Here is a 27,694-nt window from a genome sequence, read left to right on the forward strand (position 1 = left end):
TCATTGTGCTACAGTGTAAGTGTGGGTTTATTTTGAGCATTATTAGTAGTATAGACATAGCGATTTCGTTTTTAATGCACTGATGCCCCGAAGGCTACCATAACATGCTAATTTGCGTTTAGCAATAACACTGGTCACGTTAGACTAGCATGAAAACAAACTCCAGTGAACGGTCGAACTCGGTACACGTTTGTTATTAACCCTAGGATCATTTCAAGGCGGAATTTCCCTTTAAGTGAGTGTCTTGCATGTATTTCGTGATAGTGAGCGTCCCTTTTATCATAAACCCTTTCGACGCATATGCAGCAGGTACGTATTTTGACAAGACACATGATTAACAGGGTTCACATAAAGCAACAAACACATATTTTGACACAACGAGCAACTCACAATACACTTAGAACAAATATTGAGAATTTGCGTCCCTCTGAAGAGAAGTCATTAGTCGCCACTGGTAAACAGAATACATATCATCGTCTTTAGTCTCAAAATTATAATATCTTTGAGACCAAGAACAGACATCCCAACCTGCAAAAAGTCATTTCAGGGAGGTATCCCGAAGCCCCCTACCCCCCCCCCCCCCAAAAAAAAAAAGAAAAAAAAGGAGGACAAGGATATGACATTTCAAGATATAAAAGCATAATATTAATTTCTAGAGGCCTATGCAATTATTGGTAACACTTTACTAGGTCTCATTTGTTAACATTAGTTAATGTATTAACTAACATGAATTAACCATGAGCAGTACATTTGTTACTGTATTTGCTAATCTTTGTTAACGTTAGTTAATAAAAACGGTGCATTAACTAATGTTAACAAGATTTGAATAATGTATTAGTAAATGTTTAAATTAACATTAACAAAGATAAAAAAATGCTTTATAAATGCAGTTCATTATTATATGTTAACTAATGTAGTAAACTAATGTTAGCTAATGAACCTTATTTTAAAGTGTTACCCAATTATTTGTTAATTATTTTACAATATGTAGATTACTTTTACTATTTATATAAGCTGCTTATAATATTTATATAAACTGTTTTATTTATATTCTATTGCAACTTTAAACAGGTCTAAGGAGTTTGTTGTTTTCATTTAGCCTTGGCAACTAGTAGCCAGCCTGAATAATATGCACATGATATTAAACTTGTTGAACTCAATGTCAGTTCGGAAGAAGCGATAAAAGTCCGCCCACAATGACAATTAATTGGTTGAGTTAGCGGAACAGGCCAATCAGGATGCTCGCTGTCTTAATGAGGCACACTAGCAAACACATGCAAGGTCTCCCCCTCCCTCTCTGCCGTGCACGTCTACTCTTTCTTGCTCGCTCTAGATTCCGGGAGATTTTAACTAATTTGCGGGCATCAGGGAGCCGCTATCCAAATGCGGGAGACTCCCGGAACTTCCGGGAGACTTGGGATGTCTGCCAAGAATGTATCTAGTGTCTTACCATCATAGTGGCACTGAAAGCCTTTCCTCCATATGATTTCAGTTCAGCTATCTCATTTAAGTAGTTCAGTCTAGCTTGGTCCACTGAGATCACCTATAAAAACCCACAAACATGTAAAATAAAAACACAGTGCAACAGTACTAGTCTACACTAAACAAAAGTTGTCACTGGGACGGTACCTTTTTAAAAGTAGATGTACCTCTAAGGTACCAATGTGTAGCTTTGAGGTACCAATATGCATCTTTTAGGTACAAAAGTGTACTTTTCGAAAAGGTACCACCTTATTGACAACTTTTATACCTTTTTTCTGAGAGTGTCGAGTACTATTATAAACAAAAAGTACAGGAGAAAGTGTCATGTAAATACCACCACTTCTGGATATTTACCTTGGTGATACCGTGGCATCCATTCAGGTAAAAATTAAATACCACAGAACAGGAATGTAGTTCTATCATGCAGTGCCATGGTATTAGCTGTACCATCTGATTACCACAGTATACTTTTAGTAAGAATTTGCATTATAAATAACTGCAATAAGAACACACACATGCACACACCTTTTGCTTAGGCTCCTGAGCTAGAAGTTTCTTCATATGATAACTGATTGCTTTCTTCAAGTCTTTCTCTCTCATGTTGCGCAGTAAAGTGTGGGAAATAAAGCTTTCAATACCCCACTCCTTCCTTCAAACAGAAATGGTTAGAAATAGCACACACTTGTTAGTAAAATATGGTAAATGCAGTGGCGGCCGCTGACTTCTTTTTTTGAGGGCGCACGATGCGAAGTTTGTCACAACATGTATGTAGCCCGTTATGTGTGTGGTTTGTAATTTCAAAATATGTGTTGGTCGCGTCGAGTGATCCTGTGTGCATTACGTGTCTTGTCAAAATAAGTGCCTGCTGCAGATGCGTCTAAAGGGTTTATGATAAAATGTCGCTTGCATTTGCCAAATACTTGCATAATCTCATGCGTAATCAGAGTTTACTGTTAAGGGAGTGTCTTGCGTGTATTTTGTGAACGTGAGCGTCTCTTTTATCATAAACGTTTTGAAGGGTGTGCAGCAGGCACTTTTTTTGACAAAACATGGATGCACATGATTCACATGACCCAACAAACACATATTTTGAAAACACGAGCGACACAGATGACACTTCGAACACATATTTTGAATTTGCGCCCCTCGGATGAGCAGTCACGAGCCGCCACTTTTAAAATGCAAAGCAAGTCTTCTTATATAGAAGTGAAGCACAGCTGAACTTGAGTAAACTTGTATTTCATTGTTAAGGTGTATGAGTAAACACTCACAAGACAGCCTTAAGTGGTGTTTTAAGAGTTTGTCCAGTGCTTGCTAGTCTTTCCTGTACATGCAGCGCAGCCAGTCTGAGAGCTGTATTACATTTCATCTCCACTGCGAACCTTTCCAGTAAAACATCACTCACGCTCTACACATACATGTCAAATACAAAAGATATGCATTTTCAGTTAAACACAATCTATCAGCATCTGTGCTGATATTGTTTAAAAAGAAAAGATGTAGTTGCATTTGTGGTCTCAAGCTTTTTGGCCCACACACATACCTGTAAGAATAGATATTCAAAGGCCACAGGGTCGTCTATTAACATGTTCTCAAAGTCTCTGGGCAGAAAACAATCTCGGAACAGACACCTGTAGTCATGAATCTCCTTCTTCTCAGCCACCTGTCCCACAAATGCAAACAATTAGGGAAATAATAACATATAAGATAATACAAATACTGTATGTTAGATGTACATTCAAATAGAAAAGAGTTGTTGTAGCAGTATTAAAGGATTAGTCCATTTCTTAAAAAAAATCCAGATAATTTACTCACCACCATGTCATCCAAAATGTTAATGTCTTTCTTTGTTCAGTCGAGAAGGAATTATGTTTTTTGAGAAAAACATTCCAGGATTTTTCTCATTTTAATGGACTTTAATGGACCCAAATACTTAACAGTTTTAATGCAGTTTAAAATTGCAGTTTCAACGCAGCTTCAAATGACTCTAAATGATCCCAAATGAGGCATAAGGGTTTTATCTAGCGAAATGATTGTCATTTTGGCAAGAAAAATAAAAAATATGCACTTTTAAACCCCAACTTCTCTTCTTCCTCCAGCTGTGTTACAACACACATTTGCGGACCATTTTAGACAATAAAATGACACCAAGACATTAATTACTATCATTCGACATACAAAAACGTCGGAACGGTCCTCTTTCTCCACACTTGTAAAGACTGGGGCGTAGTTTCGATACGTCACCCGTGACCTCTTGACGTGATGGCGTATTACGTGAGGTCGCGCTGGCGCGTCACGGGACCGGAGAAAGACGAGAAGTTGTGGTTTAAAAGTGCATATTTTTTGTTTTTCTTGCCAAAAATGAGAATCGTTTTACTAGATGAAACCCTTATGCCTCGTTTGAGATCGTTTGGAGTCTTTTGAGGCTGCAATTTTAAACTGCATTCAAACTGTTAATTATTGGGGTCCATTAAAATGAGAACAATCCTGGAATGTTTTCCTCTTCTTGACTGAACAAAAAAAGACATCAACATTTTGGATGACACGGTGGTGAGTAAATTATCTGGATTTTTTCTTCTAAGAAATTAGACTAATCCTTTAATGAAAATGGGTATTTTAGTCATTTTTTCTTTGTGTGTGTACCCCTTGAATCATCTCCTCATCATGCAGTAGATGTAGTTTGCTGCTGCTGTATTGTTGTTCCAGTACTAAAGAGAAATATTCGATACGGGTGATCGAGAGTTTCTCCTTCAGGGTCATCACTATGTCCTAGTCAACATGAAAGGAGTAGAGGACATGTTATACCAATGTCGACATGTAATGATCTATACTACACTTAAAAAAAGGCATAAAAGCTGTTACTGGGGTGGTTTTGTACCTAAAAGGTGCATATTTGTACTTCAAAGGTACAAATCAGTGCCTCAAATGTACATGTCTGTTCCTAAATGGTACATATTATAACCTTTTAAAGTGTAGCATCCCATTGACAGCGTTTGCACCTTTTTATGACAGTGTAGGCTTAATGTGCAAACACTTCCCTTACATAACTTTATACTGTGGGTATTATGGTACAGTGAAGGATCAAATTGTAATACCATGGTACTGAATGATTACATATTTATGTACAGGGTACTCTAAGGACTACCATGGTACTACAACCCCCCCCCCAAAAAAGGGCAAGTTTTGCTATTATAGAGTTAAGAAACAAACATATCATCAGTAATTTATTAACGTACCTTAACAGTGGTTTTAGGTTCAAATTTAAAAGCCTTTGTTTGGCCATTCTCCAGGTAGACTTTCAGCACATTAGGCAGGAACAGCAAAGAGTTACCCTGGAGGTCAAAGGTTAATATATGGTTATTAGATTTTATATAAATACCACACAATTTATCCATCACTCACTTCTTTGTGTAATTTAGCATGCTTGCAAACTTCATTTTTGAGATGGTGTGAATAACAGAATGGAACAAACCTGCGAGTGACCATTGACCACCACTTCTTCTGCAAATCTCACTTTAACTGGGTTTGTCCTCAGCTTGGCTCTCTTCTCTGGAGTTATGAAAGATGACTTTGGCCCCTATGACATAGCCAACAACGGACATGTTTGACCTTCAGTGACATACTTCACCAAGAAACATTTATTTTCATATGACACTGGCATTTATTTATTTATTTATTTAAAGGTGACATAGAATGATTGAACAGAGTATTTATCCTTGTTCTGTGATGTGACATGTAGACAAAAAAAATATTGTTTGGGTCTGTAACGCCTTAGAAGCTTCCTAAAAACCTCTCTCAGATAGCTCTATTATGGTGGGGGATTTTAAACAAGTGGTTTTGCACCTATTTGGCTCCCCCTACTGGCTTAACTTACAATCTCATTACTGATTGGCTGACTTTGCTGCCACTCAAAAAATGTAGCCAATTATTTTAAAGTGGAAGGGCAGTTAGATGCCTCTGATGTCATAAGTAAGGGTGTCACGATTTCGATTTTAAATCGAAATCGGTCGAAATTAAGTCACAACCTCGAACTTCAAATTAAAAAATTGGATCGTCGATTCTGTCACGCCCCCATGTCACGTCCGGTCGGCTTGCCAAGCGGGGGAAACTAAACTCTCAGAAGTGCCTTTAAAAACATCCATCCAGCGGAACGCGATTTATATTTTAAACACGAGGGATGTACTGCTACAACTCGTTGAAATGCATATCATAAACAGGATTACTACTAGTGATCTGCCTTCGGACAGAGCGCAGCTCTCTGCACGTGCACAAGAGAGCCGCCAAGATGCAGCGGGTTATATTTTAAGCAAAAGGTATAGTTTGCCTCAGCTCACATGAAACGCATAAAACTGAACAAATACGTAAGGATTATTACTTTAGTTTATGTTTAGACTTTGGACAGATGCGAGATACGCATGCACGTGAGACAGAGAGAAGCGCAGCTGCTTATGACGCACCGGTTTTAGTTCAGATAATAGGAGTCCAAGACGCGCGCATTAGTCTATCTGCGTGCAAGAAGGAATTCTCTCTTTACAAGCTCTCTCGCGTAAAGTAAAGCCCACAAACCCAATAACAGTAACAATACTCCAAATGGTAAATAATTTATTCTTCTTTATACCTTTCAAAAATCTTTTGTTTGTATTTATGTTTAAACAGGTTGATATTTGGACAACGTTTCATCTCCATCTCCAAATTATTCCACTGTCGCAACCCATTAACTGTAAGGCTAAAACTTTTCAAGGTTGTACTACGTTTTTGCATCCTAAAATTAATTTTATCACGTAATGCATAACCACCAGTGCATTCTTGGAACCTTCTTTGTATTTGGCTTGGTAACAATTTGTGCCTTGCTTTATATAGCATCTGTACTGATTGAAACTCAACAATGTCATAAAACTTCACGAAACTTTAGGCAAAGGCATTCACAAATGACTTTGCATAAAATGTAACATGCACCACTACTGTGGTGGTACCACTGTACCTTGATCATGTGTATAATTTAGCTTTTATGTAATGTTTTGTGTGTAAACCATAGGTATTTTTTTAATTTAAGTATGGTTAAATGTATTTTAAAAAAATAAACACAAAATAATATGGAGACATGGTAGGCATACATCTGCAGAAATATGGCAGGCTTTAATAATTTAGTAATTTTTTACATTCTCTTGGGTAATTCTTTTCCCCTTTGCCTAAAGGTACATTCACACGGGGCGAAAGCTTTAACGCTTGACGGAGAGCTTGTCTGAAGCGTGGCCAACAACCAATCACAATGGCCACAACGCATGCTCCGGTCTTGCATAAACGTAATTGGCTGGTGCATGTGTTGCCGCTGCATCAGCAGTGACGTGGCGTTGATGGATCCACAATTCAGTTCGGCAACGCATGACATCACCCATTAAAAGTTAATGAGAAGCGTTAACGCTTACAGTATGCCCCGAATAATTGTACCGTTAGCCACTGTTACACCACCTGAAATGCCCCATTAAGAAATAACTATATTGTTCATGAAACAGAGTGTGAGAGACAAAAAGTTTAAGTCTCTGTGCACACTTACAGTATATCTCAGGACAGTCAATGTTACAGTATCCTGACATTCCCTGTTAATGAGTGGAAAAGAATACAACTGAATTAGTCCTACATAGTGGTAGATATTTAGATTTAGTTATATGGTTATATACAGTATGTATTTGTCAGATGTCCCATAGCCATACACACACATGCCACATACCTGATGATGTCAGCAGCCTGCTCTTTGGATAAATCATCAACAGCAACATTATTTATTTTCATAAGCTGGTCGCCAGGGACAAGCTTTCCATCAGCAGGACCTCCTAAAAACACGCAAAGTGCATCGATGTAAAATACGACTGTAATGTGACTATAAGAAATAAGAAATAACTGTCAGTTATACTATATAGAGGGTTTGGACAACAATTGCTGGTATCAATTTTAGATACTTTGTTAATAAACATTTGGAATCTTGCATGTTCAGCTTTAAGGTTAATGGAGCTATTTGGCTGTAACCAGATGGCTTCACCCATTCCAAGAGTAAAATATATATATATATATATATATATATATATATATATATATATATATATATATATATATATATATATATATATATATATATATATATATATATATATATATATATATTGTAAAAGTATAATCTTACTTTGGAGCTAATGCACTGCAGTTGTTCTATTGATTTTCAATAAGGGCTTATGTGCTGTATAGTCATAACTTTCTCAGCAATGCTTTATTTAGAGAGTTTAAATAATATGATCAAAAACATTATTATTTATTTAATGTTATTTAATGCTAATTACTCTAAAATCAAGTATAGACTGTTTCATCGGACATTACCTAACATTGTATACATTAAATATACACAGTAACGTTGTAATGCTGTGTTTACACCAGCCGCGGTACAGACGTCAAGCGTGAGTGATTTCAATGTTACGTCAATGTGAAAACGCGTTGACGTGCGTCTGGAGGTCTCGCGGCGCAAATTAGGTGTTTGGCGCGACATGGTAGACGCGATTCCACCTCATTCGCGTGTCTAGTTTGTGCGAATTGAGCGTCTGAAGCGGTATGCACGAATGGTGCTTTTTGTGCATTTTGCGTTTGACGCAAATTTGTGTCTGACGCCCGATTTGAAAAATTAGAACTTTGGCGGATTTTCATGCCGCGTTTACCAATCAGGAGCCTGCTTGCTGCTGTGGTGACAGCCCCGCCCGGAGTCACTCATTCAACATTGAGGAATGCTTGATATTGTCCGTGAGCAGTCACCCGGAGTTATACGACACAAGTTATTATTTCTATAGAGACAGGAATAAAAAGGACCTCACTTGGAAGAGTGTCAGTGAGGACATTGGGCAACCTGGTAAGTTGTAAATACACATCTCACTTTTGAGTCACGTCACATTTATCGACCCGCGCCATTTCCACAATTTTTTTTACTATTTTCCCCCTATAGTAAGGTTACCAAATACAAACCGGTAACTCTCGCGATGAATGCACGATCAACATCAGCCATCTTGCAAACAGACCACTTGCCCCTCTGACGCACGTCAAATGCTTGCTTTTTCCGCGCGTCTACTTCGCTCTTCGCGAATGCATTCAAACTGTTCAAGTGCCAAACTAGGCGCGCTAGACGCGATTTTGACGCCTCAAACGCGGTTGGTGTAAACGCAGCATTATGGTTGATACGCTTAAGCTATGATTTGAGCTAAAGTAATTTACGGGTTATTTCTTTTTTTTTAAGAACTTTTGACTGAATGTTTCTTTGAGGAACCAAAAAAATGGTTCTTCTATGGCATCAAGAACCTTTTATCAAGCTTTATTTTTAGAAGTCTACTGACTACAGTAGCTTCCACACTGTGGGCGATCCATGGGCACTCTGGTAACTAATGGATCTCTCTTTATTGACAGTCATTTGGGAATAATAAGAGGTCATGAGAGGTGTTTTGCTATTATAAGCACTATCATAAGCTAAATCAATATAAGAAAATGAATAATTAATTGTGAAAGAATGAGGTGTCATGGAGGTCCTGCTCACTTTATGCTATGGGCAAGACAGATAACAAAATAATAAAGCAAAAATTACAGAACAACCCCCCCCCCCAAAAAAAGCCATTTAGTCTAGAATTGTGTATTAGAATAATACATAAACTTTTAATAAACTGAAAATGAATTGCAACTGAACATGACAACCAGAATATTCTTTGTGTTTTTTCCACAGGCAAAAGGTCATACACTGAAATTCAGACTTGGTAAATTATGCAAATCCATTAAACAGATGAACAGTTTTAAACATCGTAAATGCCATGCTTGTGATTGACTATATTATGTGTGTAGATGTACCTTCTGTCACATCCAGCACCAGGGGTGGAGTGTGTGTTGAGACCGTAAACCCATGGGAGTTGAGGGTGGGGTCAAGTGGGACTTTAATAATGACACTAATCGGACAGCTCCTCTGGTCCTGAGAGCCATTTTCGGCAGCATGCCCATCCTCTAACACACGCTCTCTGTAGGAGATAGGGATGCTTATGCTACTCAAACTAATAATACAAAGACAAAGTTTCACACACTCGTCCATTCCACACACAATCTTTGATCAAAGGACCGCTACCGGCTGCTGGACTCCCTGGAGCGGCGTAGCCAACGTCCCACCACCTGTTCTACTTTGCTGGTCTTGCGAGACGGAGAGCGACTGCGGTCCCGCTCCTCCATTTATCTGCACACAGGGTAAAATATCACTTGTCACCGGGCCACTATCTATTACATTGATTTATTTTAAACATTTGTGGAAGACACTCAACTGTTGTTAAATAATTCAAGTGAATATCAAAACGCAGGTCAACCATTTAATGATTAATCACTGACATTAAAGGCGGAGTGCACAATGTTTGAAAGCCAATGTTGATATTTGAAATCACCAAAACAAACACGCCCCTACCACAATAGAATCTGGACCTTCTTTTGATAGACCCGCCCCACATATACGCAACCCAGGCAGGGATGACGGTTAGTAGACCCGCCCCTTTCTGCTGATTGGTGTGTTTTGGTAATCGGCCCGACTCCGTTTTTCAAAGCGTTTCTTTCAAACATTGTGCACTCCGCCTTTAACAAACCAAATGATAAAGTCAATTCTTGCAGACTATCCAAACTTTCAGACTTAGAAGATAAATGGATCAAGATCTCTTCAAAGAATGAGCAAAGCTTATATCAAATGGTGGTTTTTAGTTGCAGTAATTATTGTGTTTCCTAAACAGATATTAGATTAGCATTTACTTTTTTACAAAAGGTCTGTTAATTTACCGGAGGAACTAAATAAACTTTAAAATACTGCATGTAATTTACTGGCTTTATTTAGTTTCCCTTTGTTGAATATTATGAAGGTAGCCATACTTATTTAAGTACTGTAATCTATAGTCACAACTTAATTAGGGTTTCGAGCACGAAGTGCTGAAAACCTATTGTATTTGTCTGTTTTATTATTAGGGTTTCGAGCACGAAGTGCTGAAAACCTATTGTATTTGTCTGTTTTATTAGGGTTTCGAGCACGAAGTGCTGAAAACCTATTGTATTTGTCTGTTTTATTATTAGGGGTTCAAGCCCGAAGGGCTGAAACCCTATTGTATTTGTATGGATTTTTATTCTTTTTATTATTTTTCTTCTGCCGTAAAACGGATCGTGCAGACCAAACCGTAAGGCCTAGAGACTTGAGACTTGGCCAAATGATAGGTCTCACTCGTGCGCGAACTTGACAGAGTATGAACCCAATCGGCCTATGGGGGGCGCTACAGCGATGGCAAACACGTTTATGCTCATAACTCCCACAATTCTTGTCCAAATGTCAAGTGTCCTATATCCCTGGATTCCTTGCATCAAGACGAACAAAATGTATATCTCCGATTTCATTTCCGTCATGAAAAATTTTCCGCTATTTTCGATTTTGTCTAAAAAAATAAAAACGAACTAGTCCTAGGTTTTTCGCCCGATCGGAATCATTCTAGTGCTAAAATGTTCCTTGGAGTTTGAATATCAATAATTATTAAAAAAAAGTTGAACTTTCGACTCACGGTCAACATGCCACGCCCAAACGTCTGTAGTGTGCGCAGCCATTTGGACTTTATTGGCTATAACTGGGAACAGGAATGAAGTATCAACACGACACTTGGTACTTGTGATGAGAGTCACAGCCTGAGGTTTAGTGCATCGTTTCGTCACAGCGCCACCTAGTGGTCAGACGAATCTAATAATGCTTATAACTAAGGCTGAGTTTAACGTATTTTCATGGGACTTTTTTCCTTAGAGTTTTGAATTGTTGCCGAGTTCAACGATACCAAACATGCCAGTTTTCGCCTAACGGTTAGCCCTGCACAGCAAAATAGCGCTTAAAAAACATGCGCGAATAACTCCGCGAGGGTTATTCCGATCGACTCGAAACAACCATAGGAAGAAATTAACTTTACCTTCTGAACAAAAAACTCTATTGACGTTATGTTAAAATTTCCATCAGAAATGGCCGAAAATTGCAAAAAACGAAAAACTACCTCCAAATTTGGTGTTTTGTACACATAAATGGTTATAACTCTGCAACGAAATGACATTTTTTCACCAAATTTGATACGCTGATGTCTGACCAGAGTCTGAGGCAATACAAAAAAAATTCTATGCCTGCACCACTAGTAGTTGGCCTCATAATTGAACAAAATCTTTGACATTGAGTGAGCCCAATGGCCATACAACTGTTTCTTCACTATACTAAACTGAATAGCCGTGATACTAGCTACAAGTAACACAGTCATGACCTGAGGTTGCATGCACGAGTTTGTCATAGCGCCACCTAGTGGTTATTTGTTATTTTCACTTGAAAATACTGCAACCTTACATCTAAAATCATGAGTCATCATGGATTATGCCTTTCATGGCTTTGAGTATAATCATTGGTGGATTGCAATTCACTTCCTAGCAACCAATGAGAATACCCTAGCAATCATTTAGCAAGAGCTGTATCTCTGTATCAGAACATCGTAGAGACATGGGGTTCTGCTCTTTTGACTCATTAACAGTATTTTAACGTTTTGTGACCCGAGTTTTGCCACTGCAAGCACCACAAACATTTCCTTCATTTTTCTGTTTGTCAATGTTCCGTGAGAAGAGAGGGAGACATGTCACTGAATGATAGCACCTTCTTTGCTGATAACTTTGAACACGTGTGTCAGGTAGCTTATTTTTCATCATTTTTTTGTACAATGCAGCAAATATGTACATGTATGCCTTTAAAGGTCTTAAGTTCCCAAATCGCTTGAACCCCGGTAATCGCTGCTTGCAGCTATATTTATTATTATTATTATTATTATTAGGGTTTCGAGCACGAAGTGCTGAAAACCTATTGTATTTGTCTGTTTTATTATTAGGGGTTCAAGCCCGTAGGGCTGAAACCCTATTGTAATTGCTCAGATTTTTATTAGTTATTATTATTCTGCCGTAAAACGGAATGTGCAGACCAAACCGTAAGGCCTAGAGACTTGAAACTTGGCCAAATGGTAGGACCCCATTTGGGGAGAGGTTGACAGAGAATCAACCCGATTGGCCTATAGGTGGCGCTATAGCGATAACAAACGCGTTGATGCTCATAACTCCCACAAATCTTGTCCAAATGTCAAGTGTCTTATATCACTGGAATCGTTGCGTCAAGACGAACAAAACGTATATCTCCGATTTCATTTCCGTCATTAAATTTTTTTCGCTATTTTCGATTTTGTCGAAAAAAATAAAAACGAACTAGTCCTAGGTTTTTCGTCCGATCGGAACCGTTCCAGTGCTGTAATATTCCTTGGAGTGTGAATATAAAAAGTTATCAAAAAAAAGTTGAACTTTAGACTCGCCGTCGTCAAGCCACGCCCAAACGACCCTAATGGGCGGAGCCTCTTGGACTTAAATGGCTATAACTTGGTAATGAAAAGAGGTATCGAAACCAAATTTGGTACACATATACAGGGGACTATTCTGGGGACACGTGAAAAAAATTGCGGCGTTTGACCACTAGTTGGCGCTATAACACCACCTCAACTTTGAAGGGCTGTAACTACAAAAATATGGGACCGATCAACTTGAAATTTGGCATGGTTGCTCTTGGTCTAGGGTTCTATCAATGTCTAAAAGGAATTTTGCGTAGGTCATAAAAAATGGCCGCCATCGGCCAATCAAGGAAAAGCAGCTATTAGACAGGGTTAAAGAAGGCCGCTCGAAACGAAACGCGGTGGGCCTGTTTGTCTCTTGGCCATGAAGGTCTGTGCAGAGTAATAAAAAATTCGGCCTCCGGGAGGCGCTATCACGTTTTTGCGGTGTTTAAGTGATTGTGTATTATGCAGTGTTTCAGATATCAACAAGATCTTTATATCATTTAATAGAGGTACTTACAATGAACAACTTTACCTCAAGAAGCACTTGTCTCAGTCGAATCATTTGTTAGATATTCATCATTTTCTTTTAAACCTACTTTTGCGAACTAGTCCTAGGTTTTTTGACCGATCTGAACCAATCAAGTGCTAGAATATTCCTTAGACACTGAATATCAATAATTATCAAAAAAAAGTTGAACTTTGCACTCGTGGTCGCAACAACACGGTCAAAAGTACGAAGAGGCGGTGCCACAAATACTTAAATGGCTATCATTTATGATAGGAATGAGATATCAACACGAAATTTGGTACACATATGTATAGTCCTAGGCCGAGGTAACATGCAAAAAGTTTCAGAGATTGTCCACCAGGTGGCGCTATAACCAAAGAACAAAGAACGATGACTATAGCATATGTATACAACACATAAATATTTGTCTGACCTACTTGTTATTTTGCACATAACATCTGCTTTCAGATTCTTAGAAGGGTCTATTAGGATAATTACATATCTTAGAAAACATGCCGACCAACAGCCAGCCAGCATTAAGCATGTACGAGTCCAGCGTAATGGTCTGCGATTACAACTAAACTGATGGGCCTGTTTGTATTATGTTCTCAAGTGTCTGTGAGGATTTTTGGCTCATCATTCCGGAAATATTTGCATCTAGAACAACGGGTGTTACGTTAACTGTCCCCTAGATCAGTGGTTCTCAAAACTATTCCTGGATGCCCACTGCTCTGCACATATACAAAAGTCTTCTATTTTAAACAAATCCACTTTAATCATCAGTAGAGATTTGTATGAACTGAACTGATTGTGTCAGATGAGAGAATCATACAAAATGTGCCGAGCATTGGTCTTGAGAAACCACCGTGGTTCACTGAGTTGAAAGTACTGCTCTAGATGTTTATGTTTATATGAAAAGCAATTTTGTGAATTTGCTGTACTATCTGGGCAAATATCAATATGAAACATAAAATAAACTTTTGCCGTTGTATTCCAAGATTTGATGTGATGTCACATAGTGATGTGGGCACCATTTGTAACCTGTATTCGTTATTTAATTTGTAGCTGCTGTTATGTTCCTTTTGTCCATGGGTTTGCATCTGCATGAAAATTATTATAAGATTCAATGATTTGCAGTCATTTGCCTCATTAAAACTAAAAGACTTGAGGTAATCAATTCAAGCATTTTGAAATGTGGCATTTTCAAAATGGGCCAGACTAAGTATATCTAACTAATTAACTAGCTTATGACAAAATATTAATAGTTTTATTAAGATCAGACAATATATGTCTTTCCAAGACTAGGGCTGGTTAAATAAACATACAGTAGCCATTAAGTTAAGACTGTGTTTTAAGGACTAGTCTGAAGAACTAGTAGTTAGTTAGGGCTAATCAGTCTTACTATTTGGATTTAAATATAATTTAAATAATTTAAATATTTTTTCACATGATACTTAAAGCAGTTATGTTCAATCATGAAGACAAAAATGTATGACTAACTTTTAAGACTAGTCTTAGAGATTAATGTTACTGACCATTGGTTTAAATGTAGTTACAGACTAAAATTTAGGTTTATGTTTTAGTTGTCTTACTTGAAAATAGCTTACACTGGCCTTTCTTTAAATATATCAGGGCCATAGTTTTGTCTTAAGATGTACACCAGTAATGTTTTTAAAAGGTTTGTTTGTAAAAAGTACCTAAATGTTTTTACATAACTAATGGCTAGTCATGCATCAATTTAAACCTGTGGGAAACAACCCAATAAAATGATAAAGCTTCAAATGTTGTCTTAGAATTCTTCAAATCCTAAAGGTATGAAAAAGATTGCTGTAAATATGTGGATCCTTAAAGAACAATAATAGGCCAACATTAGAAATAATAACTAATAATCATACTTAAAGAGAATATATATTTGGTTATCAGTAGCTTTAGTATTCTAATTTATTTTCCATGACATAAACATGTCATGATGTGTCTTATAAAGTTTTTAATAATTGTTTATAGAATTATTGCAATGAAATTGTAATGTTATGATACAATTGGTTGTTTTAAATGTAAATGATTATCTGAAAACTTACTCTAGCACAGCACATGTGTGAACACAAATAAGTGCATAATAGCAAATCTGACTGACATTTGCTTAATGAAATCATATTTGTTATTAACTCCATTTGATATAAACAACACATCTGGATCAATTATGTATGGGCATAGCCAGTGGTTAAATATAAAAATATGCAGAGCTTTAGTGCTATTTTTAGGCCTACTATAATATGACAGAGGCTGTCATCTGAAATACTTGTACGTTTGCACATAATATCTATGTCAAAGAATATATATATATGTTCTATAAGAACAATTACTTTTGTTAAAAAATAGTCTAATACATTTAAACAAGCAAACATTTAGTAAGACCTACAGAATAGATCTATATGAACTAAAATGGCTGTTTCAGATGAGAGAAACATACAAAATGTGCAGAGCATGTTTGTGTATATGTTCCTTTGGTCCATAAAAATATGTACGGTTTAATAACTTGCATACCTCACTTTATTTACCTAATTAAAACAGAAAGCCTTCATGGTACTCGATTAAAGGACATGAACATGAATCTGCTAAATGAAATGATATTTGTTATTGACACGATTTAATAACACCATCCACCATTCAGATAACGTATCTGGTTGTTTTATTAAATTGTTTCAGTTCTTACACTCAACAACATTAAAGCCAGTGCAGTACAATTGTCTCCACACTGTATAAATATATATATATATATCAAATACAAAAACAACTTTGCAGAAGTATAGCTATCACACAGTCATTTTGAAAACGGCCCTGAAAACGGCCCCTAAAGCTTATAACAAAGCATACAAAGTATTATTGAGATCAGGCAATATACTCAAATTCCTTATTGTGGTTTTTAGGTGCAATTTTACGTTATGTCCACTAGATGGCAGAAGAGGATCAATCACTGGCTGACATTTGCACTCATAGAAAACACAGATATGATTACTCTTTAACTAAGTCTACTATTAAAAGAACTCTGCTCACATTTAAAGGTGCAGTGTGTAATTTTTAGCTCTTGACAGAAATGCAAAATGATATACAAAACTATATTATCAGGGGTGTATAAAGACCTTTCATAATGAACCGGTATGTGTTTATTACCTTAGAACCTGATCTTTTTATCTACATACACCGAGGGTCCCCTTACATGGAAGTCACCATTTTGGGTGCGCCATTTTTCTACAGAAGCCCTTAACGGACACATTTTTTTACTAAGTTGTCTCCGACGATGACATGTTTGACTGGTGGCGGCTACCGTAGCTTCTCTATGTGTTTCAAAAGCGAGGGGTGAGCAGTGGACTAAGCCATTGGTTGCAATTCGTGACCTCACCACTAGATGCCGCTAAAATTTACACTGCACCTTTAATATAATATTTAGTTATAATATTAAAATCACATTTAGGGACAGACTAACACTTCAATTGTTCTGAGTTATCAGTTTTAACACTCATGTCACTTTATGATAGCTGTGAAACGTGAACATAATTTTGGAGCCACTTACACGACATTTTGCAGTAAGAATTATATTTTTTTGTTTTTTATTAAAGAAACTACATTCCAAATGAGTGTGTAACCATTTCAATATTAAGTCTTGTTCTTTAACAGTCTTGTTTCTCCTTTATCAGGTAAATGTGTGTGTGTACAATATACAATGCAGAATATCTATATGGCAATGTCCTTAAACGTCTTGTGATCTAAATGGCTTGAACCCCGGCAATCGCTGCTTGCAGCTATATTTAGGGGTTCAAGCCCGTAGGGCTGAAACCCTATTGTATTTGTATGGATTTTTATTATTATTAACTATTTTTATTATTTTTCTTCTGCCGTAAAACGGATCGTGCAGACCAAACTGTAAGGCCTAGAGACTTGAGACTTGGCCAAATGGTAGGTCTCATTCGTGCGCGAAGTTGACAGAGTGTCATCCCTATCGGCCTATGGGGGGCGCTACAGCAAAGGCAAACGCGTTGATGCTCATTACTTCCACAATTCTTGTCTAAATGTCAAGTGTCTTATATCCTTGGATTCCTTGCGTCAAGACGAACAAAATGTATATCTCCGATTTCATTTCCGTCATGAAAAATTTTCCGCTATTTTCAATTTTGTCGAAAAAAATAAAAACGAACTAGTCCTAGGTTTTTTGTCCGATCGGAACCGTTCCAGTGCTGTAATATTCCTTGGAGCGTGAATATCAAAAGTTATCAAAAAAAATTTGAACTTTCGACTCACCATCGTAAAGCCACGCCCAAACGCCCCCAATGGGCGGAGCCTCTTGGACTTAAATGGCTATAACTTGGGATTGGAAAGAGGTATTGACACCAAATTTGGTACACATATACAGGGGACTATTCTGGGGTCACTTGTAAAAAATTGCGCCGCTTGACCACTAGTTGGCGCTATAACACCACCTCAACTTTAAAGGTCTGTAACTTCAGAAATATGGGACCGATCAATTTGACATTTGGCATCGGTGCTCCTGGTCGAGGGTACTATCAGTGTCTAAAATTAATTTTGCGTACATGGCCGCCATCGGCCAATCAAGAAAAAGCAGCTATTAGACAGGGTTAACGAAGCCCGATCGAAACAAAACGCGGTGGGCCTGTTTGTCTCTTGGCCATGAAGGTCTGTGCAGAGTAAGAAATAATTCGGCCTGCGGGAGGCGCTATAACGTTTTTGCGGTGTTAAAGTGATTGTGTATTATGCAGTGTTTCAGATATCAACAAGATCTTTATATCATTTAATAGAGGTACTTACAATGAATAACTTTTCCTCAAGAAGCCCTTGTCTCAGTTGAATCGTTTATTAGATATTCATCATTTTCTTTGAAACCTACTTTTGCGAACTAGTCCTAGGTTTTTTGAGCAATCTGAACCAATCAAGTGCTAGAACATTCCTTAGACACTGAATATCAATAATTATCAAAAAAAAGTTGAACTTTGCACTTGTGGTCGCAACACCACGGTCAAAAGTACGAAGAGGCGGGGCCACAAATACTTAAATGGCTATCATTTATGATAGGAATGAGATATCAACACGAAACTTGGTACACCTATGTATAGACCTAGGCCGAGGTCACATGCAAAAAATTGCAGAGATTGTCCACTAGGTGGCGCTATAACCTAAGAACAAAGAACAATGACTATGGCATATGTATACGACACATAAATATTTGTCTGACCTACTTGTTTTTTAAGCACATAACATCTGATTTCAGATTCTTATAAGGGTCTATTATGATAATTACATATCTTAGAAAACATGCCGACCAACAGTCAGCTAGCATTAACCATGTACGAGTCCAGCGTAATGGTGTGCGATTACAACTAAACTGAGGGGCCTGTTTGTCTTATGTTCTCAAGTGTCTGTGAGGATTTTTGGCTCATTATTCCGGAAATATTTGTATCTAGAACAACGGGTGTTACATTAACTGTCCCCTAGATCAGTGATTCTCAAAATTATTCCTGGAGGCCCACTGATCTGCACATATACAAAGGTCTTCTATTTTAAACAAATCTACTTTAATCATTAGTAGAGATTTGTATGAACTGAACTGATTGTGTCAGATGAGATAATCATACAAAATGTGCCGAGCATTGGGTCTCGAGAAACCACTGCGTTTCGCTGAGTTGAAAGTACTGCTCTAGATGTTTATGTTTATATGAAAAACAATTTTGTGAATTTGCTGTACTATCTGGGCAAATATCAATATGAAACATAAAATAAACTTTTGCCGTTGTATTCCTAGATTTGATGTGATGTCACATAGTGATGTGGGCACCATTTGTAACCTGTATTCGTTATTTCATTTGTAGCTGCTGTTATGTTCCTTTTGTCCATGGGTTTGCATCTGCATGAAATTTATTATAAGATTCAATGATTTGCAGTCATTTACCTCAAAGACTTGAGGTAATAAATTCAAGCATTTTGAAATGTGACATTTTCAAAATGGACCAGACTAAGTATATCTAACTAATTAACTAGTAATGTGAAGCTTATGACAAAATATTAAGTTTTATTAAGATCAGACAATATATGTCTTTCCAAGACTAGGGCTGGTTGAATAAACATAAAGTAGCCATTCAGTTAAGACTGTGTTTTAAGGACTAGTCTGAAGAACTAGTAGTTAGTTAGGGCTAATCAGTCTTACAATTTAAACCTGTGGAAAACAACCCAATAAAGTTATAAAGCTTCAAATGTTGTCTTAGAATTCTTCAAATCCTAAAGGTATGAAAAAGATTGCTGTAAATATGTGGATCCTTAAAGAACAGGCCAACATTTGAAATAATAACTAATAATCATACATAAAGAGAATATATATTTGGTTATCAGTAGCTTTAGTATTCTAATCTATTTTCCATGACATAAACATGTCATGATGTGTCTTATAAAGTTTTTAATAATTGTTTGTATAATTATTGCAATGAAATTGTAATGTTATGATACAATTCGTTGTTTTAAACGTAAATGATTTACTGAAAACTTACTTTAGCACAGCACATGTGTGAACACAAATAAGTGCTTAATAGCCAATCTTACTGACATTTCCTTAATGACACCATATTTGTTATTAACTCAATTTGATATAAACAACACATTTTGATCACTTATGTATGGACATAGCCAGTTGTTAAATATAAAAAAATGTAGAGCTTTAGTACTATTTTTAGGCCTACTATAATATGACAGAGGCTGTCATATGAAATACTTATATGTTTGCACATAATATGTATGTCAAAGAATATATATGTTCTATAAGAACATATACTTTTGTTAGAAAAAATAGTCTAAAAGATTTTAACAAGCAACCATTTAGTAAGACCTACAGAATAGATCTTTATGAACTAAAATGACTGTTTCAGATGAGAGAAACATACAAAATGTGCAGAGCATGTTTGTGTATATGCTCCTTTTGTCCATAAAAATATATACGGATTAATTACTTGCATACCTCACTTTATTTACCTAATTAAAACAGAAAGCCTTCATGGTACTCGATTAAAGGACATGAACATGACTATACTCAAATTCCCTATTGTGGTTTTTAGGTGCAATTTTCCGTTATGTCCACTAGATGGCAGAAGAGGATCAATCACTGGCTGACATTTGCACTCACAGAAAACACAGAAGATGATTACTCTTTAACTAAGTCTACTATTAATAGAACTCTGTTTACATTTAAATCTGTTCAAATTTTAGAAGGATCTCTTGACAGAAATGCAAAATGATATACGAAACTATATATTTCAGGGGTGTATAAAGACCTTTCATAATGAACCGGTATGTGTTTATTACCATAGAACGAGACCTTTTTATCTACATACACTGAGGTTCCCCTTACATGGAAGTCACCATTTTGTTCCGCCATTTTTCTACAGAAGCCCTTAACGGACAATTTTTTTACTAAGTTGTCTCCGAAGATGAAATGTTTGTCTGGTGGCGGCTCCGTAGCTTCTCTATGTGTTTCAAAAGCGAGGGGTGAGCAGTGTAATAAGCCATTGGTTGCATTTCGTGACCTCACCACTAGATGCCGCTAAAATTTACACACTGCACCTTTAACTTCATGATTTTACTGTGATAACTCAGAACAATTGAAGTGGTAGTCTTTCACTAAATGTAATTTTAATATTATAAGTTTTAACACTCATGTCACTTTATGATAGCTGTGAAACGTGAACATAATTTTGGAGGCACTTACACGACATTTGCAGTAAGACTTTTTTTATTTAAAAAAACTACATACCAAATGAGTGTGTAACCATGTCAATATTAAGTCTTGTTCTTTAACTGTCTTATTTCTCCTTTCTCAGGTAAATGTGTGTGTGTACAATATACAATGCAGAATATCTATATGGCCATGTCCTTAAACGTTTTGTGATCTAAATGGCTTGAACCCCGGTAATCGCTGCTTGCAGCTATATTTAGGGGTTCAAGCCCGTAGGGCTGAAACCCTATTGTATTTGTATGGATTTTTATTATTATTAACTATTTTTATTATTTTTCTTCTGCCGTAAAACGGATCGTGCAGACCAAACCGTAAGGCCTAGAGACTTGAGACTTGGCCAAATGGTAGGTCTCATTCGTGCGCGAAGTTGACAGAGTGTCATCCCAATCGGCCTATGGGGGGCGCTACAGCAAAGGCAAACGCGTTGATGCTCATAACTTCCACAATTCTTGTCTAAATGTCAAGTGTCTTATATCCTTGGATTCCTTGCGTCAAGACGAACAAAATGTATATCTCCGATTTCATTTCCGTCATGAAAAATTTTCCGCTATTTTCAATTTTGTCGAAAAAAATAAAAACGAACTAGTCCTAGGTTTTTTGTCCGATCGGAACCGTTCCAGAGCTGTAATATTCCTTGGAGTGTGAATATCAAAAGTTATCAAAAAAAAATTGAACTTTCGACTCACCATCGTAAAGCCACGCCCAAACGCCCCCAATGGGCGGAGCCTCTTGGACTAAAATGGCTATAACTTGGGATTGGAAAGAGGTATTGACACCAAATTTGGTACACATATACAGGGGACTATTCTGGGGTCACGTGTAAAAAATTGCGCCGCTTGACCACTAGTTGGCGCTATAACACCACCTCAACTTTAAAGGTCTGTAACTTCAGAAATATGGGACCGATCAATTTTACATTTGGCATCGGTGCTCCTGGTCGAGGGTACTATCAGTGTCTAAAATGAATTTCGTGTACATGGCCGCCATCGGCCAATCAAGAAAAAGCAGCTATTAGACAGGGTTAACGAAGCCCGATCGAAACAAAACGCGGTGGGCCTGTTTGTCTCTTGGCCATGAAGGTCTGTGCAGAGTAAGAAAAAATTCGGCCTCCGGGAGGCGCTATAACGTTTTTGCGGTGTTTAAGTGATTGTGTATTATGCAGTGTTTCAGATATCAACAAGATCTTTATATCATTTAATAGAGGTACTTACAATGAATAACTTTTCCTCAAGAAGCACTTGTCTCAGTCGAATCGTTTATTAGATATTTATCATTTTCTTTGAAACCTACTTTTGCGAACTAGTCCTAGGTTTTTTGAGCAATCTGAACCAATCAAGTGCTAGAACATTCCTTAGACACTGAATATCAATAATTATCAAAAAAAAGTTGAACTTTGCACTCGTGGTCGCAACACCACGGTCAAAAGTACGAAGAGGCGGGGCCACAAATACTTAAATGGCTATCATTTATGATAGGAATGAGATATCAACACGAAACTTGGTACACCTATGTATAGACCTATGCCGAGGTCACATGCAAAAAATTGCAGAGATTGTCCACTAGCTGGCGCTATAACCTAAGAACAAAGAACAATGACTATGGCATATGTATACGACACATAAATATTTGTCTGACCTACTTGTTTTTTAAGCACATAACATCTGATTTCAGATTCTTATAAGGGTCTATTATGATAATAACATATCTTAGAAAACATGCCGACCAACAGTCAGCTAGCATTAACCATGTACGAGTCCAGCGTAATGGTGTGCGATTACAACTAAACTGAGGGGCCTGTTTGTCTTATGTTCTCAAGTGTCTGTGAGGATTTTTGGCTCATTATTCCGGAAATATTTGTATCTAGAACAACGGGTGTTACGTTAACTGTCCCCTAGATCAGTGATTCTCAAAATTATTCCTGGAGGCCCACTGCTCTGCACATATACAAAAGTCTTCTATTTTAAACAAATCTACTTTAATCATTAGTAGAGATTTGTATGAACTGAACTGATTGTGTCAGATGAGATAATCATACAAAATGTGTCGAGCATTGGGTCTCGAGAAACCACTGCGTTTCGCTGAGTTGAAAGTACTGCTCTAGATGTTTATGTTTATATGAAAAACAATTTTGTGAATTTGCTGTACTATCTGGGCAAATATCAATATGAAACATAAAATAAACTTTTGCCGTTGTATTCCTAGATTTGATGTGATGTCACATAGTGATGTAGGCACCATTTGTAACCTGTATTCGTTATTTCATTTGTAGCTGCTGTTATGTTCCTTTTGTCCATGGGTTTGCATCTGCATGAAATTTATTATAAGATTCAATGATTTGCAGTCATTTACCTCAAAGACTTGAGGTAATAAATTTAAGCATTTTGAAATGTGACATTTTCAAAATGGACCAGACTAAGTATATCTAACTAATTAACTAGTAATGTGAAGCTTATGACAAAATATTAATAGTTTTATTAAGATCAGACAATATATGTCTTTCCAAGACTAGGGCTGGTTGAATAAACATAAAGTAGCCATTCAGTTAAGACTGTGTTTTAAGGACTAGTCTGAAGAACTAGTAGTTAGTTAGGGCTAATCAGTCTTACAATTTAAACCTGTGGAAAACAACCCAATAAAGTTATAAAGCTTCAAATGTTGTCTTAGAATTCTTCAAATCCTAAAGGTATGAAAAAGATTGCTGTAAATATGTGGATCCTTAAAGAACAGGCCAACATTTGAAATAATAACTAATAATCATACATAAAGAGAATATATATTTGGTTATCAGTAGCTTTAGTATACTAATCTATTTTCCATGACATAAACATGTCATGATGTGTCTTATAAAGTTTTTAATAATTGTTTGTATAATTATTGCAATGAAATTGTAATGTTATGATACAAGTGGTTGTTTTAAAAGTAAATGATTTTCTGAAAACTTACTCTAGCACAGCACATGTGTGAACACAAATTAATGCTTGCTAGCAAATCTGACTGACATTTGCTTAATGACACCATATTTGTTATTAACTCCATTTGATATAAACAACACATCTGGATCAGTTATGTATGTGCATATCCAGTGGTTAAATATAAAAATATGTACTTTAGTACTAATTTAAGGCCTACTATAATATGACAGAGTCTGTCATCTGAAATACTTGTACGTTTGCACACAATATCTATGTCAAAGAATATATATGTTCTATAAGAACAATTACTTTTGTTAAAAAATAGTGTAAAAGATTTAAACAAGCAAACAAATTTATGTAATTAAGGTGATGTGACATAATGCTTGTGTAGGAATTGACCTTTGCCCTGCTAAAAAACCTTGTTTTGTCTTTGTTGGTCTCTAATGGTATGTATTGGTTTTATTGGTTCTATGTATTGGTTTTGTTGGTTCTATGTATTGTTTCTAATAGAATATGGCCCAAAATACACTATAGTGTAGTGGTTTTAATGGTAAAAGCTAATGGTTCCTATTGGTATTTTAATGTAAACAATTAAAATTTTCTGTAATGGTTTTATTGTTTTTTTTTCAGCAGGGTGGTTTCTTTCTGAAAAGAAATATGAAAACTAAGAAGTAAAAATCTTACTCTAGACTGACTTTACATGTTTTATCATCTATCTTACTTTTATAACCTATCTTATATTTATTTTATTTTATAATCAAATCATCAAAATGTATTAAAACTGTTTTTAAAAAACAACAATAGTATTAAATGACAAATGTGTCTATTAACTTGAAATAAAATCTAATTATCTCCACTTCTGTTATCAAAATAAAATATGAATATATATATATACATTTTACAAACTCACTACCATAATATTAAAATCAAATAGTTTAAATTAAAACTTGTTTAAAGGTTGAACTGCAGATTAGAGTTAGACCAACATTAAAATCCAAACTATGACATTTTATCCACTAGATAGCAGTAGAGGATTAATAATTGGGTAGTTGTTAAAAGCTTTTTTTATTATTCATTTCAAGATCAAAAACATTGCATACATACAAGAGGTTTACAATGTGCTTATTTAACATTCAACATAACAATGGATCAAATAAAATAAAACAAATAATAAATAAATTAAAAACAACATGGGGATATTCTACAATAATTCAATAAAAGAAAAGGTTTAAAAAATGTTATATATTTGCTTTGCTTTTTTATTTTTTAGACTTTTAATAGTTTCAAAATAATTTCTTAATTCCGTTCTAAATAAAATGCTATTGGGTTTATTATTTGCCCATTTTTGTTTATGGATGTGAAATTTTCCATATATAATCATTAAGTTGATTAACAAGTCTTTCTCCACACAGTTACTTTTATAATACAAAAATATATCCTTACCAGATAACTGAATTTATAAATATAAATAAGTTTAAATATCAAGTATTCCACATCAATCCAAAAAGATTAAGTAATTATACATGGATAAAATAAATATTTTATGGATTCTACTTCCAAATTGCAAAAAATACAAGTAAATTCTATATCTCTTTAGAATCTGAAGACTACTTGTTTCACTGGATAAATTAAATGAATCAATTTATAAGTTATTTCTTTAACCTTATTCATGAGACAGTATTTATGTGATAAACTACAAACCTCTTTCCATACACGTTGACTATATAAGGAGTTCCAGTATGGTTTACATCTAGGCAAATATTAATTTCTACATAGTGTTCTTATAAAAAAAGTTATACTTTTTTTCTAGAATATTTACTCCATTGATACATAACTGAGTATTATGTAAGGAGTTACAATCATAAGATGTATAACCTTGAAATAGTTGAATAAGTCCACTAGGTATGACATCAAGTACAACTGCAAATTCCTTAGCAGTTACTGGAATCTTATAGTGATTGAGGAATTCACAATAATTAAAGAGGTGACCATCATCTTTAAATAACTGCCTCACTAATATTATTTTATTATCATACCAATTTCTATAAAATAAGGATTTGTTTTTGTATATTATATTCTTGTTATTCCAAATAACAGATCTATGTGGAGAAAAGTTTATATCCAAATTGTATTGTATAAAAATTCCAAACCACCCAATTTCTGAAAAATCATTTCTGGTTTGATGTTCCATATACTACCTTTGCAACTTCATTAACTTTTTATCCACTTATTTAAAAAAAAAACACAGTTAGCAGTATTAAAATCTAGTACATTTTAAACTCCTTCCTCAACTGGATTGCATAGAATAAAGTTATAAAGCTTCAAATGTTGTCTTAGAATTCTTAAAATCCTGACGGTATGAAAAAGATTGCTGTAAATATGTGGATCCTTAAAGAACAATTATAGGCCAACATTAGAAATAATAACTAATAATCAAACATAAAGAGAATATATATTTGGTTATCAGTAGCTTTAGTATTCTGATACAATTCGTTGTTTTAAATGTAAATGATTTACTGAAAACTTACTTTAGCACAGCACATGTGTGAACACAAATAAGTGCTTAATAGCCAATCTTACTGACATTTCCTTAATGACACCATATTTGTTATTAACTCAATTTGATATAAACAACACATTTTGATCAGTTATGTATGGGAATAGCCAGTTGTTAAATATAAAAAAAATGTAGAGCTTTAGTACTATTTTTAGGCCTACTATAATATGACAGAGGCTGTCATATGAAATACTTATATGTTTGCACATAATATGTATGTCAAAGAATATATATGTTCTATAAGAACATATACTTTTGTTAAAAAAAATAGTCTAAAAGATTTTAACAAGCAACCATTTAGTAAGACCTACAGAATAGATCTTTATGAACTAAAATGACTGTTTCAGATGAGAGAAACATACAAAATGTGCAGAGCATGTTTGTGTATATGCTCCTTTTGTCCATAAAAATATATACGGATTAATTACTTGCATACCTCACTTTATTTACCTAATTAAAACAGAAAGCCTTCATGGTACTCGATTAAAGGACATGAACATGACTATACTCAAATTCCCTATTGTGGTTTTTAGGTGCAATTTTCCGTTATGTCCACTAGATGGCAGAAGAGGATCAATCACTGGCTGACATTTGCACTCACAGAAAACACAGAAGATGATTACTCTTTAACTAAGTCTACTATTAATAGAACTCTGTTTACATTTAAATCTGTTCAAATTTTAGAAGGATCTCTTGACAGAAATGCAAAATGATATACAAAACTATATATTTCAGGGGTGTATAAAGCAGGGGCAGAGTGGGACCAAAAAAATCTACCGGGAAATTTCGTATACCACCGGCCCTCCGTGGTAAAAAAAAATGTCTCGTAGCCTATTTGTAGTAAAACTAGGGTAATACAAATCGTAATAAATTTGCCCAAAAAAAAAAAAAAAAAAACATTTTCATAATATTAATAAAATCATTAAATCATGGCTAATTTTCCTAAATGAGTAACTATACAAAATGATACCTGTTTGAAAGACAGAGATGCGCACCTCAATCAGCTATTACATAACAGAGCGAGAC

The 27,694-nt window shown here is 35.7% G+C and overlaps 1 protein-coding gene across 1 annotated transcript in view; it reads right to left on the minus strand.

The window, feature by feature from the left end:
• frmpd1a (FERM and PDZ domain containing 1a) overlaps positions 1-27,694 on the minus strand; it is a 64,590-nt gene that overhangs the window by 5,943 nt on the left and 30,953 nt on the right. The window contains exons 3-13 of the mRNA XM_055205497.2: positions 9,620-9,724; positions 9,352-9,515; positions 7,211-7,313; positions 7,037-7,079; positions 4,955-5,059; positions 4,719-4,814; positions 4,126-4,251; positions 3,026-3,145; positions 2,754-2,890; positions 2,008-2,131; positions 1,451-1,543 (exon numbers count right to left, since the gene is read on the minus strand). Coding sequence (XP_055061472.2) covers positions 1,451-1,543; positions 2,008-2,131; positions 2,754-2,890; positions 3,026-3,145; positions 4,126-4,251; positions 4,719-4,814; positions 4,955-5,059; positions 7,037-7,079; positions 7,211-7,313; positions 9,352-9,515; positions 9,620-9,720 — 1,212 coding nt within the window. The 5' untranslated portion in view covers positions 9,721-9,724. The remainder of the gene's footprint in view (positions 1-1,450; positions 1,544-2,007; positions 2,132-2,753; positions 2,891-3,025; positions 3,146-4,125; positions 4,252-4,718; positions 4,815-4,954; positions 5,060-7,036; positions 7,080-7,210; positions 7,314-9,351; positions 9,516-9,619; positions 9,725-27,694) is intronic.

This window comes from Misgurnus anguillicaudatus, chromosome 3, assembly GCF_027580225.2.
Source record: "Misgurnus anguillicaudatus chromosome 3, ASM2758022v2, whole genome shotgun sequence".
Taxonomy (NCBI): Eukaryota; Metazoa; Chordata; class Actinopteri; order Cypriniformes; family Cobitidae; genus Misgurnus; species Misgurnus anguillicaudatus.